At 45.0% G+C, this 27,850-nt stretch overlaps 1 protein-coding gene across 2 annotated transcripts in view; it reads right to left on the bottom strand.

Annotated features, from left to right (window-relative positions):
* Window positions 1-15,329: 15,329 nt before the first annotated feature.
* LOC146191257 (uncharacterized) overlaps window positions 15,330-27,850 on the bottom strand; it is a 93,097-nt gene continuing 80,576 nt past the window's right edge. For both annotated transcript variants that reach the window (XM_084601742.1, XM_084601741.1), the window contains 2 exons: window positions 20,834-21,033; window positions 15,330-15,997 (listed from right to left, as the gene is read on the bottom strand). In XM_084601742.1, coding sequence (XP_084457868.1) covers window positions 20,927-21,033 — 107 coding nt within the window. In that variant the 3' untranslated portion in view covers window positions 15,330-15,997; window positions 20,834-20,926. The remainder of the gene's footprint in view (window positions 15,998-20,833; window positions 21,034-27,850) is intronic.

The following is a 27,850-nucleotide window of genomic DNA, read 5'->3' on the forward strand; positions in this document are numbered from 1 at the left end:
GACCTAGACGCTGAATACCGTACCTAGGAGGCGTGACGGCCACAAGTGAAATGGGTCGTCAGAAAAGTGGCGGTGAGTTCCAATCGTTCCGAATAGCCAAAGTTTAGTTTGAGACACTGCATACTCATTACAGCGCTTAATATTAACTCAAGTTCAAAGTTTGCAGGTGAAAAGGACGAATTTCGTCACCCGTTGTGGCTAGCGGTACAGAATGGCATTACTTAATACGCCGTGCGGGAGGAATGGCGTGACCGTGTTGAGCATGCGTTCGCCCCACGACCTTTGGACCGATGTTTGATAGAGGGTGAGACAGAGCTCTAAGAGCAAAAGGTTAAGGTCACATTGAGCAAAATAAGTTTGGGATTTTTGCAGTAGTTGCTAAAGCCGTGAGTACGGTTCATGTGCTTTAAGACGAGCAACAGTTATATGTCGCAGTAACAAAAGCAGCACTTAGCATGAACATCTTGTGAAAAGAAAAATGCCATAGCGAGGGTTATTTAATGTTTGTCAGTTAATGTGAAATAAATATTTACTTGCATTTGAATGGTGCACTGTAACCAAACACAGAAAGATAAATAAATGTCACATTGCCGTCTTGCTTTTAGAGCGTAAAACAGACCAAGACAGGATAAGCAGGCGCCTCGGCCAGCAACTGTCTAACTGAAGTTTGAAGTTTATTCATCAAATTTTGGATATAGAGTAAAAGCATTCAGTAGAGCAGGATATATAGGCCTAGCCTGACAAGGGCTCTTGCTCTCTGACAAGAGCTCCCGTTCATTCATTACGTTGAAACACGAAGGCAACTTCAGCGCAATAGTTATACAGAAATCTGTGCAGTAGCTGAATTAATTGAGGCGCTAAAAAACAGGCAGCAGCGGAGAGGACCAGCATATTTAGGCTGCGACGAAAGGGGAAGTTAATAAAACTTTAGAAGCAATCCACAGGGGCAAAATAGCTAGGGAGGATCGAATGATCGCAGAGGTGTTGAAGGATTGCATACTGATACACCCTGCATACGAAGTGCATTACGACCACGAAAGTACCGGGATATTCAGAGTACAGCAGAGGTATCGTAATTCACAAGATAGGAGGCGTCAAGAACTCGTCAACATACGGTCCACTGACAGGAAGGTGTTCCCTAATGTAATCGCTCATAGAAACAGCAGAACTTTAGATTTCAGAGAAGTATAGGACGAGATAGGGTTTCAAAAGGCCTAATTATATATGGGCTATATCCTCACCATCTCAATAAGGAAGCATATAAATGTACAGAAAATAATCAACCTCTATAACGGGTGCTTTCTTTAGTCCCAATGTTTTAAGGCAAATGCAACTGGCTTTAAATTTATTTTATCCCTGGTGCTATATTAGGGACTACGGCTAGCACCAGTAACAATCAGACTGCTTCACTTAGATGGCTAATGAATTAAAAACATCATTTAACTTTCTTAATTTTTTAATTCAGGGAGCCTTTTGTACTTGCAGAATTTGAGCTCGTCGTTCAAAGTAGTTTATCCGCAGAAAAGATGTTTGTTACAAAAATTAGAGAGCTCGTTACAATGCCAATAAATGGTCGCCGTGAAAGCCGGTTTTACACATAAAATACATTGTGTACGACATACAGCCTTTATCAAAAGTTTACAGCTCAGAGAGTTTGCTTTTATGCCGTATAATATGACTTCTGTAATAATCGCGGAAGTCCTAGCCATTGGAGATAGTAGGACGAAAAATCTTCTTGCTACAGCAAGTATGGAAACCCGGGAAAGCATTACGAGCCACATAATATCGCTCAGAACTAGACTCCCTGGGCTGCAAACGTTTGATAAAGGCTGTACATCGCTCCTCCCGGAAGTTTCTTTACACTGCTTGAATTACACAGCCCGACGGACACGCGTGGATTTATTCTCAACGTCGCTTCAACAATGTTCTGGCTGATAACCACCGCGTTGGTATACCCAATGCATGCCGTCATTGCACAGTCAAGCCTCAAAGCGTGCCTTGGCCGTACGATCTCCGGCGGATGCACCTGCTGGCACTGTGTCGCTGCGTGGATCAGCCTATCAGGGTGACATCGGTGGCATTAAAACGCGCGTTGCAAATTTTCTGTGACAATTATTTTGGCGCCATAATATGGGAGTAAGGGCTGCAATTATCAAAATAAAACATATCCCCTAAACTACCCATATAACAACCCCCCTCCCCCCCCCCCCCCCTTCAGTATACCCCTTAGATGCCCAACATATCCCCTCGTAAAGGAAAGAAATGAAGTAAGCCAGTCACTAATATTGAAGGAAAACTCATGGGGAAATTGATAACTTTTCAGCGTTTTACGGAATAAAACCTGGAACACTTTAAGTGGTAGCCTTGCTTCCGGAAAATCCTAGTTTTAGACCGTAGCTCTGCGCTCGTTTGACGGTTGAGGCGCATGGTGCTGGTGTAACAGAGTGAAAATGAAGGGGCATTTGTTCAACCTATACACCAGCTACACCAGTGTAGGAAATCTCTTATACCTACAATGAATTTTTGCTGCCCTGGTGTAGCTGGTGTAGATAAAAAAAAATGGCCCTACAGTCACTAGCAACAGAGAATGGAAAACACACGAGACGCCACGGCATTAATTACAATTTTCGATTCTCAAACCGAGGGAAACATTTTATGCAAGCCTGCCGCAGTTCCCGCGTCTGATGGCGATTACGCTTGCGCAGAAAAGGCCAAATACAAGGAGACAATTCGTGCTTTGCTCGCTTCAGCTCTGAACATGAGCCAGAAATTTCAAGGTAAAGCGGGAGACCTTGGTTTGCACCGAGCCAGCTGCAGCTGGCAGACGCACCCGCGGGAAAAAAAGTTGCGAAGGGCTCTTAGTACTACTTCGCTGTTGGGAAGGCGAAAGTATTGACTAAATTTTTGCCCACCAAATAATGCAATGTAGCCCTTCCTTAATCAGACATATTTACCCTGAATGTAAATTTATCCACCTTAAGCCAGCCAAAATAATTCACCACAATACATTGTAGCCCTATCTATTCTACTTAACTAGATTGTAATCTAGCCTAATCCAACTAAATTCTACACAACTCACGCTAAATCCACCGTGATTGTCATAATCCACCATAATTGACGGAAATCGCCCTTGAGCCACCATATCACAACTTAATCCAACCTAAATCCCTCCTAATGCACGGCAATCCATCGGAATCTGCCATGCTTCGAAGCTTTTCAACTCTACCCACCCAAAGCCATGATAATGTACCCAATTTTAATCCAGTGCGATTCACTGTACATCCACCTCCCGCAACCAGAAACCAGCGTGCTATGAATGGGTGGTCTTTAGGGCTGTCCCTGTTCTCTTCTTCATAATAATTTTTTGGCTTGTCATCCGAATCGGAAGTCTTGCACAGATCTCTGCTGGAACTAGGCTCATCATATACGGGATGCTTCAAAGGTGCGCCGTTGTCCGTAGAAACCTTCGAGGTTGGTAAGACCTCCGACCACGTGGTGGGGAGCAGTGCATCACTTTGCAAATCGGAAGTCGGCCAGTAGCTGCTTGCAGATGTCAGGCGTAGGCACTGCTCCGCCTGATGAAAACCACGGACCTGATCGATAGGCTGTGATTTTGCTGTGATGTTACGTGATACGACTGTGACGTGATAACGCTGTGATGTGATTATACTGAATTCACCCATCGCTTTCTCACCCATCACTTTTATATCCCCTCACCCCCTTCCTACAGTGCAGGGTAGCAAACCGGTTCCTTCTTCCTGTTAAACTTCCTGCTTTTCCTCTTCCTCTTATCCTCCTACTCCTCCTCTGAATCTACATCGTCTTCCGTGAACCAGTGGCCCCGACGCGACATATCGGGATATATAGTTCATGACGCTGCTATCTGTTATTTGAACAAAACGACGGCTCTGGGTGCAATGGACCGTATGAGACTTCCGCTGGACGTGTCTAGGAGTACATGTCACCCAGCTAGGACATATTAGAGGCCTGCTCGGTATAATTACCAAGACCTGAATCTCAAATTCACCGAAGGTGTTGGAAATGTTAGGTAAAACCACGTCTTTCAGTGTGCCAGGAATTTGACAGTTTTCTTTCTCCCTTTGTTTCAAAACAGGGCAGAGCCACTTTTTGCTCTCCATCTGTACAGCATCAAACGGTTCCAGAGTTTCCATGATACGACTGTGCTCTAATAGCATGACGGCTGCAACAGCTTCAACTTCGGGTTCCTAGCTTTCGGGTGAAAAATTATGCATCTATGCATGTAGTCTTTTTACGCCCAGCTAGACTTGGTTGGAGACCTATTTTTTTACATTATTCGGACAAGTTACCGTCCAAGCCAGGCTGATTGAATATTGGCGAATGCAAACTCTATCATGAACGCAAATAATACGGGCAAAATATCCTTAAGTCAGGAGCTGGCGGTACAGATGTCGATGTAAACCATCATGCGGAGATACGATGTTGAGAAGTACATTATCAGATGGAAGACGAAGCAGTACAACCTTGTAAGGGGCAATGATGATTTCAGAAGTTGCAAGGCCATCGGGATATTCTTGAGAGTTTCGCTGATTTATTCCGAGACGCTTCAGCAAGATTCTCTCGTGTCTAAGCACGGACGACGTATTTGCAATGACGTTCTTTGCGCAAAAAAAAAAAAGAAGAAAAAATCATTTTTATTAGCTGTGTGTACTTTCACGCACCGTGGTTCGCAGCCAGCCGGCGTTCCCGTGATAATGACAGCATTCCGAACCTCACTAACTTCTGCCGCTGTACACGTGTAGGCGTATTTTTATTTTCCATCTACCCAGGCGATACTGCACCGGCCTTGTTCGAGTGAAAGGTGCCGTGACGACGACCGGCCGCCGGCACTTCCGATCACGTTTTTTTTTGCGAGATACTATATGAAATCATAAAGTAACAAAATCAAACTGCGTATATCCTTTACGTGCACGAAAGCAACTCACCCTTATATAGAGTTCGGAAAGCATCATGAACGTATCGTCGCGTTCTCACTTGCTGATCTGTGATGGAGCTATGCCATTTTAAGTAGCAGTCCCTGCCTCTGCCCGGACAATGACGGTGCTGTTGTTCATGTACGACCTTATGACGCGTTTTGTGTTTTTGTAAAGCGCCAATTATAAGGCCTCTTCTCCATCCAAAAGCCGTTGTCGGTCCAGTCACCCCCCCGGGTTTCACCATATTGCAGGGAAGCGTGGAACACCAGTGCCGCCACATAGAAAGGGGACAGAAAGGGTGGGGGGGGGGAGGTTAGTGCCACGTGCTCTTTCCTTTTGTCATATGTGGTTTACCACCGTGTCGGATCATTCTTGTTGGCTGAACTAGAGTTTACGGGCATTAAGGCCCAAACGACGGCGACTCAAACAACCATGTGAGGTTCAGCTGTGCAAAGCGAGGGCTAACGCGCCACCACACGATGATTGGAGAATGGTTGTTTTACTTTCATGCTATCGCAAACTCCGATTCCAAATGGCTGCGATTTTGTTAGCACTATGCATGTCATCATAAGTGGGTGGCACAGCAGCGCATAGCAAGAGAGCGGTGGCTATCGTCCATTCCTCCGTTCGTCTCCCTGCTACCGTGGGCTAAACATTTAATCCTTAAAATCTCCACGCACGCTCAGTTAGGACTGACTGTCGCCGTTGATCCCGAGGGAAGGAAAATTATACGCTGTGTTGTTACAGCGGGGCTTTACATCTATGCCATGTGATATTTCACTTAATGGGGTAGCTTACCACTGTGTGCTAATGAGTGTGTGTGAGATTACTGAGGAATTAATGAAGTGGTTGCATGGTGATTACGCGAATTCCAAAGTTTATCTACGTGAACGTGGATTCGTAAAAATTGAGCAGGTAGGAGGCAGGCCCCTGACGCTGTCCTGTCATACCCACACTGGTGAGATCTAAATATAGCAAACAGTTTTTTCTTTTTTGAAAATGCAAATACTCACCGTGTTCTGACTCGATCAGATTGTCCATTTCTGGCGCAATTCAAAATTGGCAAGAGTACGGAGTGCACTCGGCGAAGTGGATCAAACCATGTTATGCTCTGGCGCAATGCCACGTGACCTTCCGCGCCATGCCTCGCTTGGAGCGGCGACCGGCGGTACGCATCGCAGCGTGGGTGGAAAAGAAAATGCTGCAACGAATGTGTGCCACGAAGCGAAGTGTCTCAGTGGACATCGCTGAGCGAGCTCCGCAATGTGCGGCTTTCGAAATGCTCAAAAAAACGCGCTCAGAATCGTTGGAGCTAGCACGCGAAGCGTATTGCTCGGGTCGAAGTTATAAGAACTGATGCGGCTATCGCTAATGAGCAGCTACAAATTCCGAGTGGGCACAGGGCGCGTATGTACCATAATAGCAAAGTTCGCTGCTAGAATTTAGCTCTCTACTAAGTTACTATATTTCACCTGTTTCCTGATGTCGTAATAGGATGGGATGGCTGTTCCGAGAAAGTCATCGTATTACATCGCGGAGCCCATTGTTGAAGAATAGTAGTGGGCTTGCGTGAAACATCTGACATACTGATTGCCTGCTGAGAACAGTGCTGTCGACTATAGTGCTTCGAGGATTCACTGCAGCTCAAAGAATTGATGTTCTCCTGTCTTCCCTGTAGTTACTGCACCATAATAATTACCTAGTGACCCTCACGAATTGTTCTAGCTTGTTTGCAAAACTCATTCAGTGACAGTTCTCTCGGGAAATATTTTCAGACTAAAGCTCAGTCTACAACGTAGAGAGAAGCCGAGCACTCGAGCAACGCAACGAACCACATGTCCTGCGCGGTGATCTTCCTTAGATTAGTTTATGATACCACCATACCGTGGCGCAAAATCTGTGAAAATTGCCAACAAAATTGCACGGTGTAGAGAGGAATTGCATAGAAGACGCCTCTTCGCTGCTTTGCAACATACGGAGGGCTATGCGCATGTAGCATTAAGTCCAAACTAAAATGTTTAGGATATTTCGCATGATGTCCTCATTCGTCAGCCTATGTAATTGTTCGGGTTCAAACGAGACAGAGCGCACCAAATATGCATTTATTGGTGCGTCTCGAATACAATGAAGTGGCTGCTAACACAGTTTTTGAAGCCCTTGTAACCATCTCAGGGGACTTAGGAATGTGATACAGCTTGATTGAATTTTGCCAAAGGTATTCTGTTAGCTTTCAAAGTTGTTAGGCTGCCGCCGTTGGACTATCAAACGAGCCTGAATAGCGCTAGTTTCGCATTTCCGATCGACGCTTCTGCAGATCAAAACAGGAATGAAACGAATCAACATCATACAGTTGAAGAAAAATAAGAAAGTGATTTTCTGTTCGGCGTAGTTCAGCTGGGCGACCAGTGTCGTAATACGACACTTGTGGGGTAACCCGATGATGAAATACGCAGCAGAATAGTTGACAACACCTAGGAGAGGCGCATTGACACAGATACACACATAAACAAGGACGATGCTGCACTGACAACTAATTATTTGTACACCAACACCTTCTTCCTTCTCAACTTCTAAGTACACACCACTTCATATTTCACTGTCCTCCCAGTGATCTAAAAAGTATTTCTCTCTCTTCTATAAGAGAACAGAAGGTGTGTTGACACAATCCTCACAAGCCAAAGATATCACCCTGGTTTCCAAATTCTCTCTCGTCAACTTGTCCTTTTAGCTCACTGGGAGGGCAGTGAAAGATGAAGTGGTATGTACTTAGAAGTTAAGAAGGAAGAAGGTCTTAGGGGGGGGGGTACAAATAATTGGTTGTCAGTGCAGCATCAGCCTTGTGTGTGTGTGTGTGTGTGTGTGTGTGTGTGTGTGTGTGTGTGTGTGTGTGTGTGTGTGTGTGTGTGTGTGTGTGTGTGTGTGTGTGTGTGTGTGTGTGTGTGTGTGTGTGTGTGTGTGTGTGTGTGTGTGTGTGTGTGTGTGTGTGTGTGTGCGGTGTGCGGTGTGTGTGTGTGTGTGTGTGTGTGTGTGTGTGTGTGTGTGTGTGTGTGTGTGTGTGTGTGTGTGTGTGTGTGTGTGTGTGTGTGTGTGTGTGTGTGTGTGTGTGTGTGTGTGTGTGTGTGTGTGTGTGTGTGTGTGTGTGTGTGGTGTGTGTGTGTGTGTGTGTGTGTGTGTGTGTGTGTGTGTGTGTGTGTGTGTGTGTGTGTGTGTGTGTGTGTGTGTGTGTGTGTGTGTGTGTGTGTGTGTGTGTGTGTGTGTGTGTGTGTGTGTGTGTGTGTGTGTGTGTGTGTGTGTGTGTGTGTGTGTGTGTGTGTGTGTGTGTGTGTGTGTGTGTGTGTGTGTGTGTGCGTGCGTGCGTGCGTGCGTGCGTGCGTGCGTGCGTGCGTGCGTGCGTGTGTGTGTGTGTGTGTGTGTGTGTGGTGTGTGTGTGTGTGCGTGCGTGCGTGCGTGCGTGCGTGCGTGCGTGTGTGTGTGTGTGTGTGTGTGTGTGTGTGTGTGTGTGTGTGTGTGTGTGTACGCCTCTCCTATGGGTTGTCACCTATTCTGTTTCGTGTTTCATCATGTCTGACCAACTAGCTTGACGTTCTACCGTATTGGTGAGGTAACCTGTTGGGAACCTGTATTTTTGATAGGAAGGTTTTAAAGCCTACACGTTATATGATATTGCTTAAGCCCCGCGACTATTGCAAATTTAGCTAATGCACAGAAAACGACGTGCGTTTGCCTATAAATTGCAGGGGGCTGTACCTTGCAAGCGACGCAGTTTAAAACGTGAATCAGGACGCCTACGGCAACCACTTGCATAACAATACCGAAACGCTAAACTATTCTTTGGCGTACTTGGCAGCACAGCGGGCTCTCATTTTGACCTGCCGAAACGAGAACAAAAGAGACGACAGGTCGCCGCTCGATCTTGGTAACAAAAAACAGAGAAGGCGACCATCGCACACAGGCGCTGATTTATGACATCCGTTCTCGATAACGTTGTTTTGCACGCCGTGATTTCGAAGCGATCAGTACGTGCGACCGAGCGCGTCGACAAGCGGCGGCTCACTCATGCGCGCGTCGCCGAGTGCTTTCAGAACGAGCGACCAATTGATCGTCGACGGCTTTGTCCTTCTCGGATCAGCACTAACCTGCCCAATTCGTTGACACGTGTAGAGACCATGACGCACAGCCCCTGGGCCGGCGAGCATGAATTGCGTCTGCGCGTTCTGCACTGTTTTTAGGCCGTTTTAAAACCGAGAACAAAAGATGATGTCACCGTAGCTACGAGGCGGAAAGGGCGTAAGCATACAGACAGGTTTTGTTTGATTGCCCGCTTTTGTGCTAAAACTGCGATTTTCAGGAACGATTTATTTCGACAGAGAGAGTAACGTAGTCGAACTGTTTCCAGCGCCCAGTGGCAATCCGAACGAACTGCGCAGCGGCTACCCATCGTAGGCCTGAACCGTCGTTATGCGACGCGTTTGTAATGAGAGGGACTTAGGTCACTATCTCAACATTTGAGATGCATAGAAAACAGCAGGATTGTATGATTAATTACCTTTTGACACATCGTAAACAAGGGAATCCGGGGAACGTTGTGATGGGGAGCGAGGTAGCCGCGTAGACACATTCATTGGGCCGGGCCGTAGCTGCTAGTATACCCTTACAGACTGCGCCAGCAAATTTCACCTATAGATGAGTGCTGATGATGCATTAGGAAGCAGAAGCTACAATTCCTACCACGCCGACTTTGCTTATTGTTACAGCCTATACGCAGGCTCGCAGCCGCTCTACGACTTCAAAAAGGGAGAGGAATTTCATGCTTCCAAGTATACTACAAATAAAGTGTGCAGCTTTATCAGCGTTGACAAACGACACAGCTAGCAGTGAGCTAATCGCCTTATATGGTATGGAGCAAACAATGCCCGTTTTCAAGCGTTAACTCGTAGCTTCGATGTCAGCGGCCGCGATTTCCAACTTGAATTTCTACTTCAACGTCAATTTCAAATTCAAACTTGAAATTCCAACTTGAATGTCCGTTCCTTTTCTTATTTCCTTATCCAACGTTGGCCGAATGGAACATTTAGTGAGTGCTATTTAACACAGAAACACAGAGAAGAAAACACGGTAGTGCCGCCTTTTTCACAAGTGGTTTATTGAAACAGAAACGAAGCTTATTTAAGAACCAAAAACCTGAAGTGAGAAGAAACAAAAACGAAACGAAGATCTGCATCAAAACCTTCGAAGATAGCCAATTTCCCTCTCCTGTACCTATGTCGAAGGCTTGCTGACACAATTTCCGAACAGAGGCAATATGAAATGCTTCCTTCACCTCTCTGGTTCTTTGTTGTGGATGCCGATACAACACTTGTGTGGGGTCAGAGATGGGTCGGCAATTTTCGCATTCCCGGAGGTGTTCATTCACCCCTGAAGATTTGTCGTTTCTGTGTTCTTTGAGGCGAATGTTCAGAGGATGCCGGTTTGTCCTATGTACGCCAGTCCACAAAGAAAAGGAATTTTATGCACCCAGTCATCTTGAAAAACCTTTCCCTTCTGTTGAAAGGAGCTTTACTGGCATCTTGGATACACGCTGCAATCAGCTTCATTCCCAAACCCGAAAAACTGCCTTCCTTAGACAAGCTACGCCTCATATCTCTCACAATCTGTCTCGGAAAGCTTTACGAGCACGTAATCCTTAGGTAACTTCAACCTAAACTGGAATCTATCGGCTTTTTTTGCTCACACTCAAGTCGGATTTCACCGGTATCTCTGAATTTAAGACATTCTAGTACACCTGAAAGACACCGTCCTGAACAACACCCACCATAAACAGAACACACGGGCCATCTTGCTCTTGATATACAAATGGCATTAGACAACATCAGCCAAGACCACATTCCGTCTACCCTTGTCACAACTAAATGCGGACTACCAGATCTGGCGCTGTGCTGAGGTTGTCCTTTGCAAACACGTTGCCGTATCACACTCGGGTTTTACACCCCCCCGCCCATCCATTTACCAACTGAAGCACATCGAAGAGCTCAGTCCTCTCGCCCATCTTCTATAACTTTGCTCTAACTCCCTTAGAACGGATACTCAAAAATATACGTGATCTTCAACGCGTGCAGACAAGATGCAGACATGCATATTGTGGGCACTTTGCTGGTGCAGACAAGATGGTTTGGTGACCACCAGCAGTTCCCAAGAGCCAACCCTTCGCGCAAGCCTGGGCACTATCTGCGCCTGTCGCGTCCTCTGTTCGTTATACAAGGTGGCAGGAAAATTGGACTCGTGCATTGTACCTAGGCGCAGAAACGGATGATGGTCCGAGTTAGCAACGTAAGGAAGTGGCCCCACAGAGATGCGAGACGAGACACAAGGAAGGAACCGCAGATTCTCAGGTCAGTGTCCGTTGGTGCGCTTGGTGGCTTCAGGCAGGAGAGGTGCTTGCAAGCAGCACGACAACGCCCAATGAAACGTGTCGGAGCGAGCCGATAAGATTGAAGTGCCTATACATGTTGCACAAATGAAATGCTTTCTGCGACAAGTTCCGTATTTAACAACACCATTATGCGATGAGGTCCGGTTTGGATACCCCGGCCGACATCTGTCAGTGTAGACTAGAACAGACAGTGTTGTTAATGAAATTACGCTCTTCCAGTTGATAAACATCTTTTATTTTTCTGTTAGAAAGTTAATTAGAATTACAAGGTGCTCTTAAATATCCGCACGTGCGGAAATCAGGAAGCAACTGCGAGTTCCATGCCCAGTTTCTTTATGAGCTCGTTCTGCGCTCTCTACTTTTAGGATGTCTGCAACTTTGCTTTTAGTTTGCTTTACTTACTTCAGTACAACACATTGTTCGGCTAGTTTGTGTATTTGCATACATAAATAATACAGGATATAATAATTAAGGAAAGGAAAACAGAGGAGCAGACAGGAAAGAGGCTGGAAAGCAGCCTGTTTCCTGTTTAGCTGCTTCTCTGTTTTCCTGTGAGCGCCTCTTTGTCTCGTTAATTCTTTTTTTATACTTCCTTCCTTTACGTTTTTCGCTGTAATCTTTTTAAACGTTTTTATATTCGGTTTTAAAACCTTTCTTTTAACTTCTTTTTTCTTGTATACTGAATTTAATTTTTTCTATCAGTCTTATCCTTATTGCTTTACATTCTTTATCTTAGTTTTATTCCATTTTAATGATTACTTTTTTTCTGCTGTTTCACATTTTTATTTATAATATTATGATATCATCATACCGTTAACTACAACTATCACCATCATTGACTACCACTATGCTATCAGTCATCTTATCCGTATCTAATTGATGACATAATGCCATTACCGTTAACGTTAACTCAAATTTTCAATAAGCTATGTTATCAGCCTAATCTAACTATCGTATGTATAATCACTAATGTGGTTGACACAGCTATGACTACCCGTGCAAATTGCTGTGACTTATCTTATTATCATTATTGATTTATTGTTAATTACCGGGTAGTCGTTATTTATCATCTTTCTATCGTCGTTATCTCTTGTACACATTTTGTGTCCGCACATTCTGACTACGCCACCGATGAGCCAACAAATGTTATCGTTTAAAAAACAGGCCACCCATCTTGATGACAGCTGTGGCGCGTATTCAACTATCTTATGTGTTATCATTATTTTGGTTACCATAGCTATGACTACTCGTCCATCTACTAAGTTGCTGTTACTTATCTTATTATTATTAATGATCTATGTTGATTTCCTGGTAGTCGTTATTTTCCATCTTTATATTGTCGTTATCTCCTGTACACATTTTGTGTCTACACGTTCTGACCACGCCACCCAAGAGCCAATAAATGTTCCCGCTTAAAAACTACTCGGCCGATCTTGATGACAGCTCTCGCATGTATTCATGGACAGCTGATCAGATTGGGTGGGACGACTACGTAATGTGCGCATGTTCGGCCTAGTTATTTCTACTGTGTTTGGAAATTTTTTCTCTAACAGTGATATTTCAGTGCACATTGAATAGTGGAATGTCCTGCGATCATCTGACTGTAGCAATTGTGCTTTGCTCTTAGGGCAATAATCGCGATATATTTCTCTTGAACATTCAAGATTATGCCTCACTGAATACAAAACATACACCATAAATAAAATATAACTATGATAACTTTTTATTCTTCTACGCTAAAAATGGGGCTATACTGTCAATACGTGTTCTTTAATCGAATTTTGGGCTCCCTCTGCTGTATATCTTATTTCACCTACGCTTCCTCAAATCTTTCCCAGAGCTGCCTCGTCCCATTCATAATCATGTGTAGTGGAGCTAGAAACTGTTTTTTTTTTGTTACTTTTTTAATGCTTCAAAACTGATGCATAATCATGTTCGGCCTACCGGATCGGGTCACTTTGGTATTGGTGGCGATTGTACATGTTGACACAACATTTCATTGAATTCTTGTATGAGGGAGGCTGCGTAGAGAATGATGCTCAATCGCTTACAGTGGCACCTAAAACATGCTCAGCATCCACTCCTCAAAGACATCGGCATGGGCAAACACTTGAGCTACCAAGATATTGCTGCACGATTACCCAAGGACGTTTATGTAGTCTCCAGCTACGCCCGACTACGCATTATTGTAGGTGTTGTCAAAAAGGGGGCTTTTATAACGCCTCTCATAGCACGTTTCTAGCAAACCTTCGGGAAACCCACCCAGGAGTGCACCTGTTCGACTATGTTATAAACGTTTCTGGCTGATTGGTCACTAAGTTTAATAGTTTCTCCGAATAATAAACCCATCTTCCTCAGTTCCCATTGAACGGGGCACTCCACAAGGTTCGATCCTGTCCCCGACGTTGTTTAACTTGGCGATGAAAAGATGAAAAATCTTTCGACTAAGCTTGCCGCCGTTCCCCGTTTCCAACATGCCGTCTACGCCTATGACGTCACTCCCTGGTGTGTCCTGAACAACCCAGGATGTCAAGAAGCTAACGTGCAACGAGGCCTAATAATAACTGAAGCCGACGCTGCCAGCGTGGAGTTGGAATGTTCACTCGAAAATTCAGCCTCCACTTGTTCTGAACCACAAGAGAAAGGTCACTGGTGACTGCCGCTCTCTCATTGAATTGAAAATTGGATGATTCGCTTTTTCACGTCAACCATATGTTCGTATATTGGGTCTGCTTGGCAGCAGAATGCCACAAGTACGACATAGACATTAACGATCACCTGACAGATAACCTCCGCCACATACTAGAACGCATTACCTGTACCAGCCGTGAATCGATGAACACGGGTCCACAAGATTGTCGAAAAACCAGTATTTTTACGCCTGCTTATCCGTAACTCCAGTTATCAAAACCTCAAGTAAACAAAATTGAAACAGCCATTCGCAAAGGCTTACGCAAGTAGCTATGATAGCCCGGACTACGCAGCTGTCTGATTAAACAGACCTCATTTGAACACCACTTAAAATAGAAGGAGACAAACGGGCGTATGCGATCGCTCGCGACAAGTTTCTCAGCAACGTTGCACCGCGCTCCCCCAGCAACCATTCGTCTCGTTCCTTTTCTTTCTCAAAATCTTACTGGTCGTGTATCTGTTTTCAAATGGCATGCGCAAATCCTCTACCATGTGTCCTATGCAATCAACACCTACTTAAAACCTCCAGCCAACCCCTCTGTTAGGTATACGTGGAGGCTGTGCAGGCAACATACGTACATATTGCACGTGGCTACGTGCCACGCAGTCGCCAGACTACCTGTAACGCGCGCAGATTATTCCTAAGAGAGCTGAGCTGCTTCTCCTACTGAACTCCATCAATTTTTTTGGCCACAGCTTGTTGCCCACGTTTCCCGTATGTCATTCGGTACAGGGCCCAACTGATCGACTTCAGGCCATGACCTGACCGGGATCCTTGTATATCAGGATATATTTTTCTCTCTCTCTCCCCCCCCCCCCCCCCCCCCCCCCCCCGCCTACACAGTAGCAAGCACTTTTGACAGATCTATCTTTGGGACGCCTTGTTCTTCGTTCTTCTACTCTGGACTGCTGCAGACCAGTTACGCTGTGACTTACACTGTGCTATAGCCAAGTGAACTCAGCAGTCCATCGAACAATAGGGCGACATCTAGGGACAACATATTGCACAGCTGGTATAATACTATCTGCATACTACTATGTTTTACGATGCGTGTATACGGTGTGTCTTATACTATGTGTTATGCTATGCTCATTTAACTGGTGACATCTTTTTGTTCGTGCGTCCAAGTGCGCAGGCTCGTTGGCTGTACTGTGTGTATGACTGTTCTCGCATGCGCCAAGTTTTTATTTTTTAAACTTGCGCAGCCTTGATGTAACTGAAAGAACGACTTTATTGAACACAACAGTAGAAGTAGGTAGCACAGGCGCAATTTTTATTGTCTTGTACGTCAACACAGTCGGCACAATCACCAAAGGTGTCGCTATAGGCAGGCGTGTACAGCATTCTTGTGACACAAGGGCAACACAGGAAAGCAAAAGAAAAAAGCCGCAATATTACATGGCGTAGAAACAAAACATTACTTTGACCAAGCACTTCACACCACTGTAATCCTATATCACAAGACACAACACTGCACATATTCGCGAACAAAGTGACATTGCTACAACAGTTTCACAAAACAGACTTACGTTTGTCCTGTAGATACGGGACACAACACTGTATTTTTTTCTTTGTCAACCAAAGCACAGCGTTACAAGGATATGACAAAACAGGCTTTCTCTTGTCCTGGAGGTACTCTTGGGTGACTCCTTATCACATGCGCCGTCTATATTTATTAGCGACATCGGCTCTGTGCCCTTTCGTCTCGCTTCGATTGTCGAGCCTACGCTACGTATTTCGATTTTTTTTATTAGTATCGAAGAACTAACTTTTTAACTTATGGAATCAGGTATTCTTCCTTCTCGAGAGAGGGGGCGGGGCACATGCTGTCTTCTGAAGAACCTTGATCGCGTCGAGATTAGTGATGCTTCGCGTCCGTAGCTTGTTGAGTCATGTGGTTTTTCAAAGAACGGGCAATGTCTGGAAAAAGGAAAAAGTTCTTGAAAATTAGACATAAAAACACTTTGTCACATACGTAATCCTGTCTGTGCGAACTTTGTTTGAATAGCTGCCTTAAGAATTACATCAATACCAATAATGCCACCACATCAGTCTTAATAATAAAGGAAAGCCTGGAAAGCTGCGTTTGAGGCAGAGCGACACTTCAGTGAGAGGGATTAATTTGTGGCAGTTACGTAGAGTACTCCTATTATGCGCATGATTTGAAGTTGAACGAGTTCTAGCTTTCCGTTCTTCTAGTGTGACTGCACTTGGGGACTTTGTCTGAAAACAGGGGAGTTTATAGAGTCTCTAAAGTACACGCTCCCCCTCCACCCCCCACCCCCCCGCTTACTTTACAAAATAAACCTTAAAGCTACTAGTCTTCCTTAAGACTGCCTATATTGTTAGCACCCAATATTTATGACGTCTTTCTACACAACTGCCAACTTTTTTTCCTTTGACTACACTTATTTCAGTTCAGTTCAGTCGTTCAGTCATGTCCGACTCTTCGTGACCCTATGGACCATATCTCGCCACGCTTTCCGGTCTCTCACTACCTTTCTAATATCACATAACTTCATCTGCAGCGCCTCGAGGATGCCATCTAACCATCGCGTTCGCTGCCTACCCCTTCTCCGGTGACCTTCAACCTTTCCCAACATCAAATCTTTCTCCAGCGATTCCTCTCTTCTCATCATATGACCAAAGTAGCTGAGGTTTAACCCCACAATTTGACCCTCCAATGAGCAGTCAGGGTTTATGGTCGACAATATCAACTGATTTGATCTTCTGGCCGTCTGAGGAACTCTCACGAGTCTCCGCCAGCACCCCAATTCAAACGCGTCAATTCCTCGGCGGTCAGCCTTCTCCACAGTCCAAATCTCGCATCCATATATCACAACTGGAAAGACCATAGCGTGAGTTATACGGATCTTGGTTGGCAGTGTAATGTCTCTGCTCTTTACTAGGCAGTCAAGGATAGCCATGGCTCTCTTTTCCAGAAGCAGAACTCTCTTTCCCAGAACACTCATTTACTAAGCATGTATTGTTAGACCAGTCTTCCATACAAGGCCCCAACTACACCAGCTTCGGCATGAGCTACCGCGGAGATTCCGTGCGCAGTGGCCAGGCGGGTCACAATGCGGCCAAATTGTTTACTGGGAGACTTTATAGTTACGAACGTCCCATCCTGTATGTATTCAATTCCTAAAAATTACACCTGAGTATAGTTAAGAGAATATTAGCGGAAATGCGTGATGAAACTGCCTCTAAGTGAGAAGAGATGAAATTTAATGCACAAGGTTCGCGGTAAACTTTATGAGGCGCCACCTTTAAGGGCAATCTTCAGATATGCTGAAAAATACGCTATGACATCGGTTTTACAGCAAGGCCTATCAGGAATGCAGTTAGCGGCTGATATGCAGTTCCTCCCACTTAACAGCAGCTACATCGACTTTAGATCTCACGATGGAATTTGAACTACCTGCCCTTTCCTCTCGCTTGGTCTCTTTTAGTGCATTTTCTGGCACTAATCAGTTAATATGACCTGTTTTTTCACTATGTGGAAAAAAAAAAAGATAACGAGAAATGCAGGCAGTATTTTCAGTTATTTCTTCATTTAAGGTGAAAACGACGTCGAAAAACAAATATAGAAAAACAAGCGTTTTCCACATGCTGACCTTCATTCCGCGAGTGTACGAGAAAGGCTAATTAGAGTTCGAACTTTGTATACTGATCGGCATCAGCGGTCTGTCTGAATGAAGCGGGAAGCGGAGAGGAGTGTGGCACACACAAACAGTGGTTTGGCTATTGATGCCACACGAAAGTAGTAATGTGAGGCACGTCTTTTAAAATTACAGCTTAATTTAGCAGGAATATTTTACTAACCCTAGAAAGAGCTAATTTTAACACCGCAGTTCGCAACAATGCAATGTAATGCAATTGTAATAAGGCTTAGTAAATTGTGATTCATTATATACTATTTTGGGCAGTGTTTTTTTATTGCCCAGTTCTCACTATGTGCCAGGCAACTGAGCATTCGCAGCATTTTGAAGGCTCTTGGAAATGGAGGACAGAAGCTTTTTCTTTTCGGTCTCCTTCTCTTGAAAGCAACACAATCTTCACTTTCTAAATTTGGCGAGTACTGAGAGAGGGGACGTGATGACTCGATCGATTGTTCACTGTGACTGAGCCACCCGGCAGCAGCCTGTCTGAAGATTTGTTTCTAATGCAAGAGTAGTTTGATAATGAGATTTACGAGCTGGGCAGTAAACCTTGAAGACCATTCTTCCATGAACAATGCACTTTGTGTGTTGTGTAAAAAATACCACAAGAGGAATATACCGCGTTACCATGACGGCGCTAAGAATATGTAACTTTTCTCGCACAAGAGGAGCTGTAGAAAAAAACAAATATTAGGGCAGGCAGACCATACGTGGAGTCTTGATAGCTTATACAAATATTACCGTTAACGTGCACCCAGTGAAATGACATCTGCAATTTTGTGACTGGTCAGTCCCCAAATGAGGTACTTGTACTTAATTAGGGAGCGTCTAGCTCATTAATCAAAATGAAAAGAGAAGTCTTTAATAGTGGATTGATTTGCATTACCTCGTGCTTTAAATATCTTTTTGCGTGAATTTCTTATTCGGCGGCGCACTTTTACGTGGCAACCCAATTCGAAGGTCATGACTTTCGCCGTTGGTTTTCGGGTAAGACGACTGTTCGCACTCCGCGCATTACGATCCATTTCGAAACGGTTTTACGAGCAGCTAAAGACACGTCGGCAATGCAAAGAAAGCAGAGCACAGCGTTGCGACTAAGAACAAGGCTACCTCTGTTATTTTGTCTTTGTAAAGACAGTGAGGCAAGAAATTCCAACCCGGAACACCCAAGCGAGAAGTAACAAGGCGTTAGTACCACCGCAGACGCCAGCCTTGATGACCATAGTAACCGATAGCCCTGTCTGGCGACCCCGGCTATAAGGCGCTCCCGGCCGCCTTAAGCGGAACACGGACACGGCTGCAGAGTAAGGGGGATGATGCGGCTCGCATTGTGGGACCTCCACGTACGGCTTCGGTGGCGCCAGCCAAACAGGAAATTGCCTCCGCTCGCCACCACCACTCACGCCAGAAACAAATCGAAAGCTCGTTGCCCGTCTCCACTGCCCTTACCCCCTTCTTAGTCTTTTGTTCCTTGGTGGAGACGGCCAACAGGTCGTATGGAGGGTGAGAACATAGAGAATGGCATATAGAGTAAAGGCAGTCTCTCCTGACTGTACGTTATCATGTGGCTTGCCTATACACGTACAAGCAAGCCACATCAGAGCCAACTGTGGCCGCGTTCACGAAAGAGACAACTTTTTTACGACCTCAATTTAAAAAGTTGCGCTTTCTTTCACACGCTCATGTCCAGGAATGTTCGATCAGTAAAGATCAGGCATGACAGCTTTGATTCTAGAAATGGTAGCTTGATTTTTCATAGCACCGCCAGATTGGGAAACAAGCGAATGAAGGCCTAATTCGCCTGCGTAAGTTATTGCTGTTTGTACTTTTTCATTACTACGAGGTTACTTTTTCATTAGTACGCCGATCTCTCAATGCACCCTCAACATCGAAAGTCGGGAGTGATGAGTAAAAGTCGTCATGGATATTTGGAATCTTTGAAGTGTCACGCTTGCCCATGTGCATGGCTCAAAAGCGAACTCTGCGGTATGAAGAGTTTTGACTAACGCATACTTTACGATCTTCAATGAGCTCTGTTTTGCGCTAGCTGCGGTCATTCAGTACATGCGATTAGTTTCATACCCCCTCCTCTTTCCGCTGGGAGAGGCGGGAGGCTTAGCGGGGCAAGCACTTCGTATTTAGTTCTAAAAAGGCTTCCCAGCGCGCTTCCTCTTTTGGGCCATGAGGTTCTGCACGCGCCTCTAACAAGCACTTCAGGTGGGGCGCGAACTCACTTAGGGTTACGTGCCCAGTACACGCACGCACATTAAGCCTCGTGCTTCTTGCTTGGATGGAAAAACTTTATTCCACCAGAAAGCACGTGCGAACAATTCCATATAGGTGGCCATCAACCCTATGGCTGACGGCGACTTGGGTGGCCGATTCCACTGCCCTAGTATGTACGACCGGATCTGAATTGGCCAACACTGGCTCCTACTGCTCGTGAGAAGGATCACGCATAACGTCCTCCGCCGGCGACGCTATGCTACTCCTTCATAAGATATGGCCATAGGTTGCCAGCTCCTAGCACCATCTGCCTTCCTGCTGAATCTCCTCCGGGTATATTTTATTCAATACGTGTGGATTGCGGAAATACCTAGTCTGCAATCTGATCCAGACGCATTCCCGTTCCTTGACCAACTGCTTGTCCGGGGGCGGATAAATTCTCCACCCCAGTTTATAACGATTTGTGATGTCGTGAAATGATACCAGCCCATCTCTCGTGTGCCTCCCTGGAACCACCTACTCACCTGCTCTTCTGATGAAACCTCGAGCATTCATGTGAGCCACCTCTGTCCAAGGGTGTCCAGAGTGTGCCGGTACCCAAACAATTTCCACCTCCCTATAGGCCATCGTTTCGCGGCCTGATTGCAACCTTTGTCGTCAGCGAGTGGAACGCACCTCACATATGCAGACATGCCATCTTATGCTTTGCACAGCGGCACTTAATTTTTATTCCCTCAAAGCTACACCCAGACCGCGTATTTTTTCCGAACTTCTATAGGACGTTGCTCCTCAAGCTGTATATATTAAACCCTGTGCAGCCTATTATCCTTAAACTAAGCATAAGGAGCAGTAGAGTGAGCCGTACCTCGCGGGAGAGAGCGGTGCGGCTGGCGCGGTCCGAGGAAAAAAAAAAGTGCAGACGCCCCCGCGACATCTTCCTCGACGCGGTTCCTGGGAATCACCGCCTCCGGCCGCTCTCGAATAGGCGCTGCCGGAGAGCCTGCAGGTTCTTTGACGGCTGGTTCCGGTTCAGAATGAAGTCCGGAAGGTCGACGCCCATCATCACTGCGAAAGCATAAAATCCACCAATGCACGTTAGGTTTAGTGTGACTGCTGCCACCATATTTTTTCACAAGAGCAGCACTAAGTGCAGAGCAAGTGCTTAAGCCATTCAAGTGCTCATTTATTATGAAAGAAAAAAAATGCAGTTGTCCCTCTACAACCTGTTTTTCTAGAAGTGTGGGGTGTAGTGTTTGTATTTTGTTTCTGTGGAAAGACGCTGGAAGAAAACATATTCGTACGTATCTTTTAAACCAGGCTCTAAAGGTAAGGGCATGCACTCGATAAGCGTATTTTCACATTGAGCAAAAAACAGTAGCACTATAAAACTAACACCGGCGCAAATATGCACTGCTGCCATTGAGGCTGGTTATTTTCTGCGGGTTTAGTTTGGCTTGGGTTTTCATGGTTTAACGTTCCATAGCGCAAAAGACTATGAGGGTCACCATAGTGGAGGACTCCAGAAATTTACGCCATCTGGGGTTCTTTAATAATCACGGTGCACTTGTAGAAAACGGTTCAAGGATTCAATTTAGTATTTCTTCAAAAGCAGCTATTGACTCTCTAAAATTGCAGGTGCTGTAAATGTTGGATGACAGTCGTCGTTTTATGTTTATTTACTTGGTATCTACGAAGTGTGATGAAGCTAAAGCAAAGCATTCACGGATAATTACTATGAACCATTTAAATTCGGCGTAAATTCCTCGTATTTATACACTGAGGCATAGCGCCATCAAGTTCGAGCACCATCTTACTTTTGACGCATGGAAACACTTATGAAAAAATATTTGTGGAAGATTTATTTTCTGCACTCAATGTGTGCATGAAAGACCGAAGCTCACTCCATATTTCCGATTGAATTTGAGTTACGCCTCCTAAAGCTGTATCGGCATACGAATTTGGGAGCATATTGAAGATGTTCCTACTCATTTTAGATCAGTCATCGCCAGGGCCACTATAACCAGCATTTAAAAAAAAAAGGAAAATAAAAAGCCCCCAAAGCAGCGTGCTTTTGTCGGATCGAATTGTTCGCTCTGAAATTAAGGCTGCCCAGACTGTTTAAAAATGGCAGGCAGCAGCCTTGATCAAACAAAAGAAGCGGTGATAACGCTTTTGTCTTTGGAGAAAATGAAGCTTCACTCTCCTATTTGCTTCATTAAGAAAGCCGTCGAGAATTAGATTTGATATTGACCTTATTATATGCCTTAATGAAGCAGCTCTTTCCTATGAATGGTTCTGGCGGCGTTATTCGCATATACCAGAAATAGACAGTGAACAAAGTTAAGGCCGAGCATTCTAGATTAGAACATACAAGTAAAATATGAGGAAAGAACACCTAATGTTCAGGCGCTCGTTGACCTCCCTTTCCTTCGCGCCTATAACGACGGAACACTACTATCGTGGATGCCAGTGACTGTATTAACATTCTGGATGAAGCGACACATAAAACAAAACGACAACATATTTTTATTTAGCTTCTCGGGCACTGCTTTTTTTTATGTTATGCCACAGTGAGCGAATTTCCCACGTTGGAAACATCGCCTATCAGTGCTGGCTTTTGTCTCGGAGAATTCGGGTCTGACTTGAAGATATTCTTGACATCCGCAGCTGCACGTGTGTTTATCTGCATGCATATTCAACACATCGCTCAAATTTGCGGCTACTAAAAATATTAATCTATTTGCTTTCTAAAGTAATTTCTTTAGTTGAAAACACTCAGCAGTGCATCGCTCCTGAACAATTTCAATCGTCACGAATAATTTAACATGAGGCGAGCTCTTTATGACAAGATGTCTTTGTACGTGACCCCCATCGCAAGACCAGGCTCGAACGACCCCGTCATACTAAGTAGCTGAATAGCACAGAAGGTGGGCTACCTCTGGTTGTAAGAGCAAAACAAAACTTCTTTTATCGTTAGGAGGAATACAACAAAATCGGCCATGTCCAACATCAAAGGTGCAAATTTGGATAGTTAAATTTAGACTGTATGTAAAGCTTCAACAAAAGCAGTAGTCTGGAACTGGAAGCCTTTACTCGAGTTCGGTTTGTGGTCGATAACTTTGCGTCCGGTCTCGCGAGAGGAATAACGAGATCACACAACCAGGTCCCACATTGAATCAGGAATTCTTCGGAACGTGCGCTGTGTCGATATCAAACTTTATGCTTGACCCGAACAAAATATTTCATGCATTGTTTATGTGCGATCTCCAATGTGAACGCCTCTGGAATGTCAAATTTCCCTAAGCCGCTTTTTGTTTTCGTCAAGCTTTTGAGGAAAGAATTCTTTTCACACTGACTTCTGTGCTCGCATCTTTCTTACATAAAACCACTGTATATTAAAAAAAAAAAAGAAACGAAAAGATGCATTCATTGACAGTCGACCTAAACAGCATTGTGTACATCCTGTTAACAAGAACTGTGTGATCATATTGTTCTGAGTATCACGTTCGGATGACTCGGGAATATCTTTCGTGCTAAGGTTATTCCAGCAACGGCGTGGATGGCGAACCAAAGTGGAATGATTGAGAAGCAAGCATATTTCTTTAATCGATATATATTGCCTCAGGGCATAAGTAGAGTATGAGATGAAGGATGAATAAATCATTAAATCGATGCAGGATTGTAGAGAAACGCAATGGCAAAGCAGTTTAGTTGCTTTTTGCGCACATTTGTGCTTCTTCAGTCAAGAAAGCAATTATTCCAAAAATTTAGAGTCGACTCGGAACACTACGCAAGAAGCTCGAAGGAATTAGGGTAAATATTTGTCTTATATTATGTGCAGGTAAGTTTATCGAGAAGTACCTAAATCAATGTCTGCATCAAAGATATCAGAGATGAAAAGACTTTGACCATTTTTATCTTTCCTGAATATTCAAGTCGCATCGAAGGGGAAAACAAGAAAAGGCAGCTACATAAGCTTGCTCGGATTCGAGAACTTTTGGGAACAAAGCTTTACGAGGTGCGCTCCACCACCAGCCAGCAGGAGCGTTTGTCGCGAGTAAAGGTTGCGTATAGCACCAATGATGGCGATCCGCCGCAATAAGCTCGTTGATTGTTTTCCTTTTTTGCTGTTAACAATTTTTCATATTTAAAATTACGAGAGATACCTCGCTGCGGTCTGTTCGCGAAGTTTGTACATAAAGGCAGACATTGCGTTACAGAGCTTAAAGGCCCGGAAATAGGCCGACGTAACGCGCGTTCGCGTCGGCATCTATGACGTTACGCTGACGAAAAACCGATGCCGATACTGCAACGACGCGGCATGGTGGAAGTAAAGAGCGCGATCCGGAGTGGCCCAACGTCGCCGACACGTTGATAGCTACTCTCTTCTCGCCGACTACTCCGGTCTCGCATCCCAGCATTCCTCACGCGCAGGGAAAAGTATGGCGGTTTACTGTGCAGACAGCAACCCCGCGCGTTTCAGATACTTGTGGAAAGGCTGCTAGAAGAGATTTGAGCGTAACCCTGTGTCTTGATACCAAATGGATTGACTACAGAGACACAGAGCGGGGAAAAAGACTGCTTGGGATGCAATCCATCAGCAGTGCGGCCTGCTCGAGGAAGTGTAACGATGATTTTGTTTCCCTTATCCTCAGTAGTTTCACTGGAACAATGCCAGAAACTGTGGAAGCGGCTTTGTGACTAGTACCACGTGGGATTCCAAGGCCATCGATTTGGCGATACGGAGCGGCAGCGCGTGGATGTGTGTCCCGAATAATCTAGGAATTCGCGAAGTCGATGGATTTCTACAGGAACTGCGGCAGTCCGGGAAAGTTATCCTCATGATTGTATAATCTGTAACTTTTCTGCAGTCATACAGATACTTAAAGGCGCCCAGATACTGCACAGATACAGACGGGCGCCTGGACCGTTGTTGGGCTGGACGTAATAACGGCTTTCTGTGAATGCTTTGTGCCATTTGAACAGATAAGTGCCTCGGTAGGTGACTTCCTCAGTTCCTCCGAAGACCCCTGTCGTCTACTCGAAAGTGCATGCTAAAAATGTATCTACGCTCGAGGACGAATTCAGCGCATGCGCGCTGCGGCACCGTGCACGCTAGGCGAGTCGAACTGAAGATGCGGCAGTTTTTTGACGCGCCCGTTGCATCCAGATTAAGGTGAACGACGTCACCGGCTCTGATAGGCGGACCGGAAACTTCGGACTTTATCGTACGCTTAACGAATACATAATCATCTAAGCAAAATTCTCTCTTTAAATGATTATTTTTTATTCCAAGGCGCAATAATATAAGAAAAAAATTGAAGGTCGTGAAGATCAGGTTCTAAATTTTCATAATCAGTAATGTGGCTCGAAATAAGAAGGCAAAAATTAGCATTCTAAAAACTCGTTCTGTTAGCTCTAACGCATATTACCTTTATGATATCTCCACCTTGCAGTACAAACCACCTGCACGGACCGTACCGAGGCACCACTCAAAAGTTTTAAAATACAGTTCTATAAGCCGTAAAAAAATCATCTGTTATAATCCTCGTAGAAGCGGCGCTCGCGCCGATAATGCTGGACCTTGATGACGCTTTGATGATGTTATGTTATAAAATGTTCTGAAATGTATCTTCACACTCTCAAGCGGGCTTTAGAAAGCTACCTCTGTGTAAGGCTTCTCAGCTGCTTGTTTCGAGGCCGTCTCTTGCATGACTTCTTCACATTAAGTTCGTGACATTTACGAAAGTCGGGTACCTACACTGTTGCCAGAGAAGCCACAAAAGTTATGAACTTTACTAAGCACCTGAGGAGGCGGTTCTTCTATCCTTACCTATCTCCCAGGAAAGCAATCCCTACCGTTTGATCTGCTCTTGTACTCGTCACGCATGATACCTTCAATGTCAACACCGTGGAAACGAAAGCAACTCGACGCTAAAAACACACATGAACTGCGAATTGCAGACGCCCCTGATAGATAAAAAAGGGAGTTTTGCTAGTAGGACTTCCTTGCTCAACGTGAAGAAGCCCCTGTGATACCAGTTCTGGTGAAGCCGACGTCACGGACAGCTCATCATGGCTTCGGGGTGTCCCTCACTGCTGGGAAGTTTTTTGTTTTGCTCCTTAGGAAGCTTTCATCTTTTTAGCGCGGCAAGCGTCGTCACACGCCTTCCTCGCCTTCAGAAATGCTGTCAAAAGGGGCCATAGAAAATATTACGCTCTACTAATATCACGTATTAAGAATTCTGCTTGTCCTACAGAGGCAAATAGTAAGGCTAAGCAATAGGGTCTGCCCGGAACCACTTCTATTATTGAGGCCAGTGCTGGGCTTCGGATCACGTCAAGCGAAGGTAAACAGAAACTGTGGCTTAAGCTGCCTAAAGATAAGGTATTATTAGAAGGACGGGAAAAGATGAAGAGATAAACAGGCTAATGCAGAGCGCTTGAGAGATGCATTGTGAAGAAAGAAAAGCGCTAATGTAAAGTGCGATAGATGCAAGCACCATGCATCGTACAGACAAGCTGCTGTAGTATTTCGCTCCACTAAATCCGTAACACACAACTCAAGCAATTTACATAAACATGCAAAGTAACCCTTTGCAATCTCCGTATTACATTACAAAACGATTTTAGCTCCAAGACTACACACAAGAAAGAAAGTAGCACCGGCGTTTTTACATGCTGCATATGCAAAAGCGTCGCTTGTGGTAGAGCATCAGCGTTGTAAGGTGCTACTGTGTGTCTTTATTTTCATCTCTATGTTTCATTCGATTAATTATGGTGATTCATTTATTATGTTGGTTGCAGTCACATAACTGCTTATCAAAATTTACGGAACTTTGTTTGGAGCTTCGCCGTTTTGATGCCGTGGGCACCTTCGCGCCTCCAACTACCGAATCTCTGGTAATATGGTAGAAACTCAGCCAAGTGAGGGACGCCAAATTCGATGTAAGATATTCGCAACAATTGCGTGTGGCACACTCAACGATGCTTTACCTCGCACAGACCTGAACGCGTCTATGTTACCATGCCGGCTCCGTGCCTGCCGCGCGCAGTGTATATGCTGACGTTCAGTGCAACCGTCGCAGCTTTGACGACCGAGTTTGAAAGGAGGAACACAATCGAAAAATGCTGATGCACTGAGGTTTCGGTCTATATTTCAGAACTCTGTTTGACCTGAATTTATCCCTAGCTTTCCAATCGCCGTGCCTTGTAGTCAACACTAATGCTCTGGCACCATGGAAAAACTGAGATTAAACTTTGACCGCACTACCTCAACAGCCACCAGCCAGCGAGATGAAGCCAATCTAAGGACGAGAACATTGCAGAGAAACGAATGCGTCCGCGAAATTTGGCCATGATAGCGTAGAGTGTGGCTGTATAACCTCAAAACCCGCGAAACACTAAAGGTCTGAGGAAGGCTCTCTAATATTTGTGTCAGCCTATTTTCTTTCGAGTTTCCCAATATCTGCTTCGAACTGTCGGTACCGTCGCTTCCAAAAAACCAATACGGTTCCGAAGCTTATCGCCCCTTTTACGAGGCTACGAATTAAAATTAACCCGATAATTGTTTCGCATCCCACGCCCAAGTACGGGCGCACACAATCTTCTAACTACCTCGGTCAATTGGCTCATTATTCGCGGTGCCTGCTCTGACTTGGCGTGCGGTTGCAGGGCTTTCTGTCCGTCGTGTTTTCTTTTGCCAGAATTCTGAATATCCTAAAGGTTAGAGTGACTCGTCCTCAGCTTTGTGAAAGCACAGGTATTCCACGGATGCAAGAAAAACAAGGGCACGGATATGTGGCAACCCTTTGGGCTATTTACTTCAAAAAAAAAAAAAAAAGGGGGCTTTACGTTATGACCCAGACCCACATGTAACTAA

Source organism: Amblyomma maculatum, chromosome 4 (genome assembly GCF_055883805.1).
Source record: "Amblyomma maculatum isolate TAMU_Amacu chromosome 4, ASM5588380v1, whole genome shotgun sequence".
Classification (NCBI taxonomy): Eukaryota; Metazoa; Arthropoda; class Arachnida; order Ixodida; family Ixodidae; genus Amblyomma; species Amblyomma maculatum.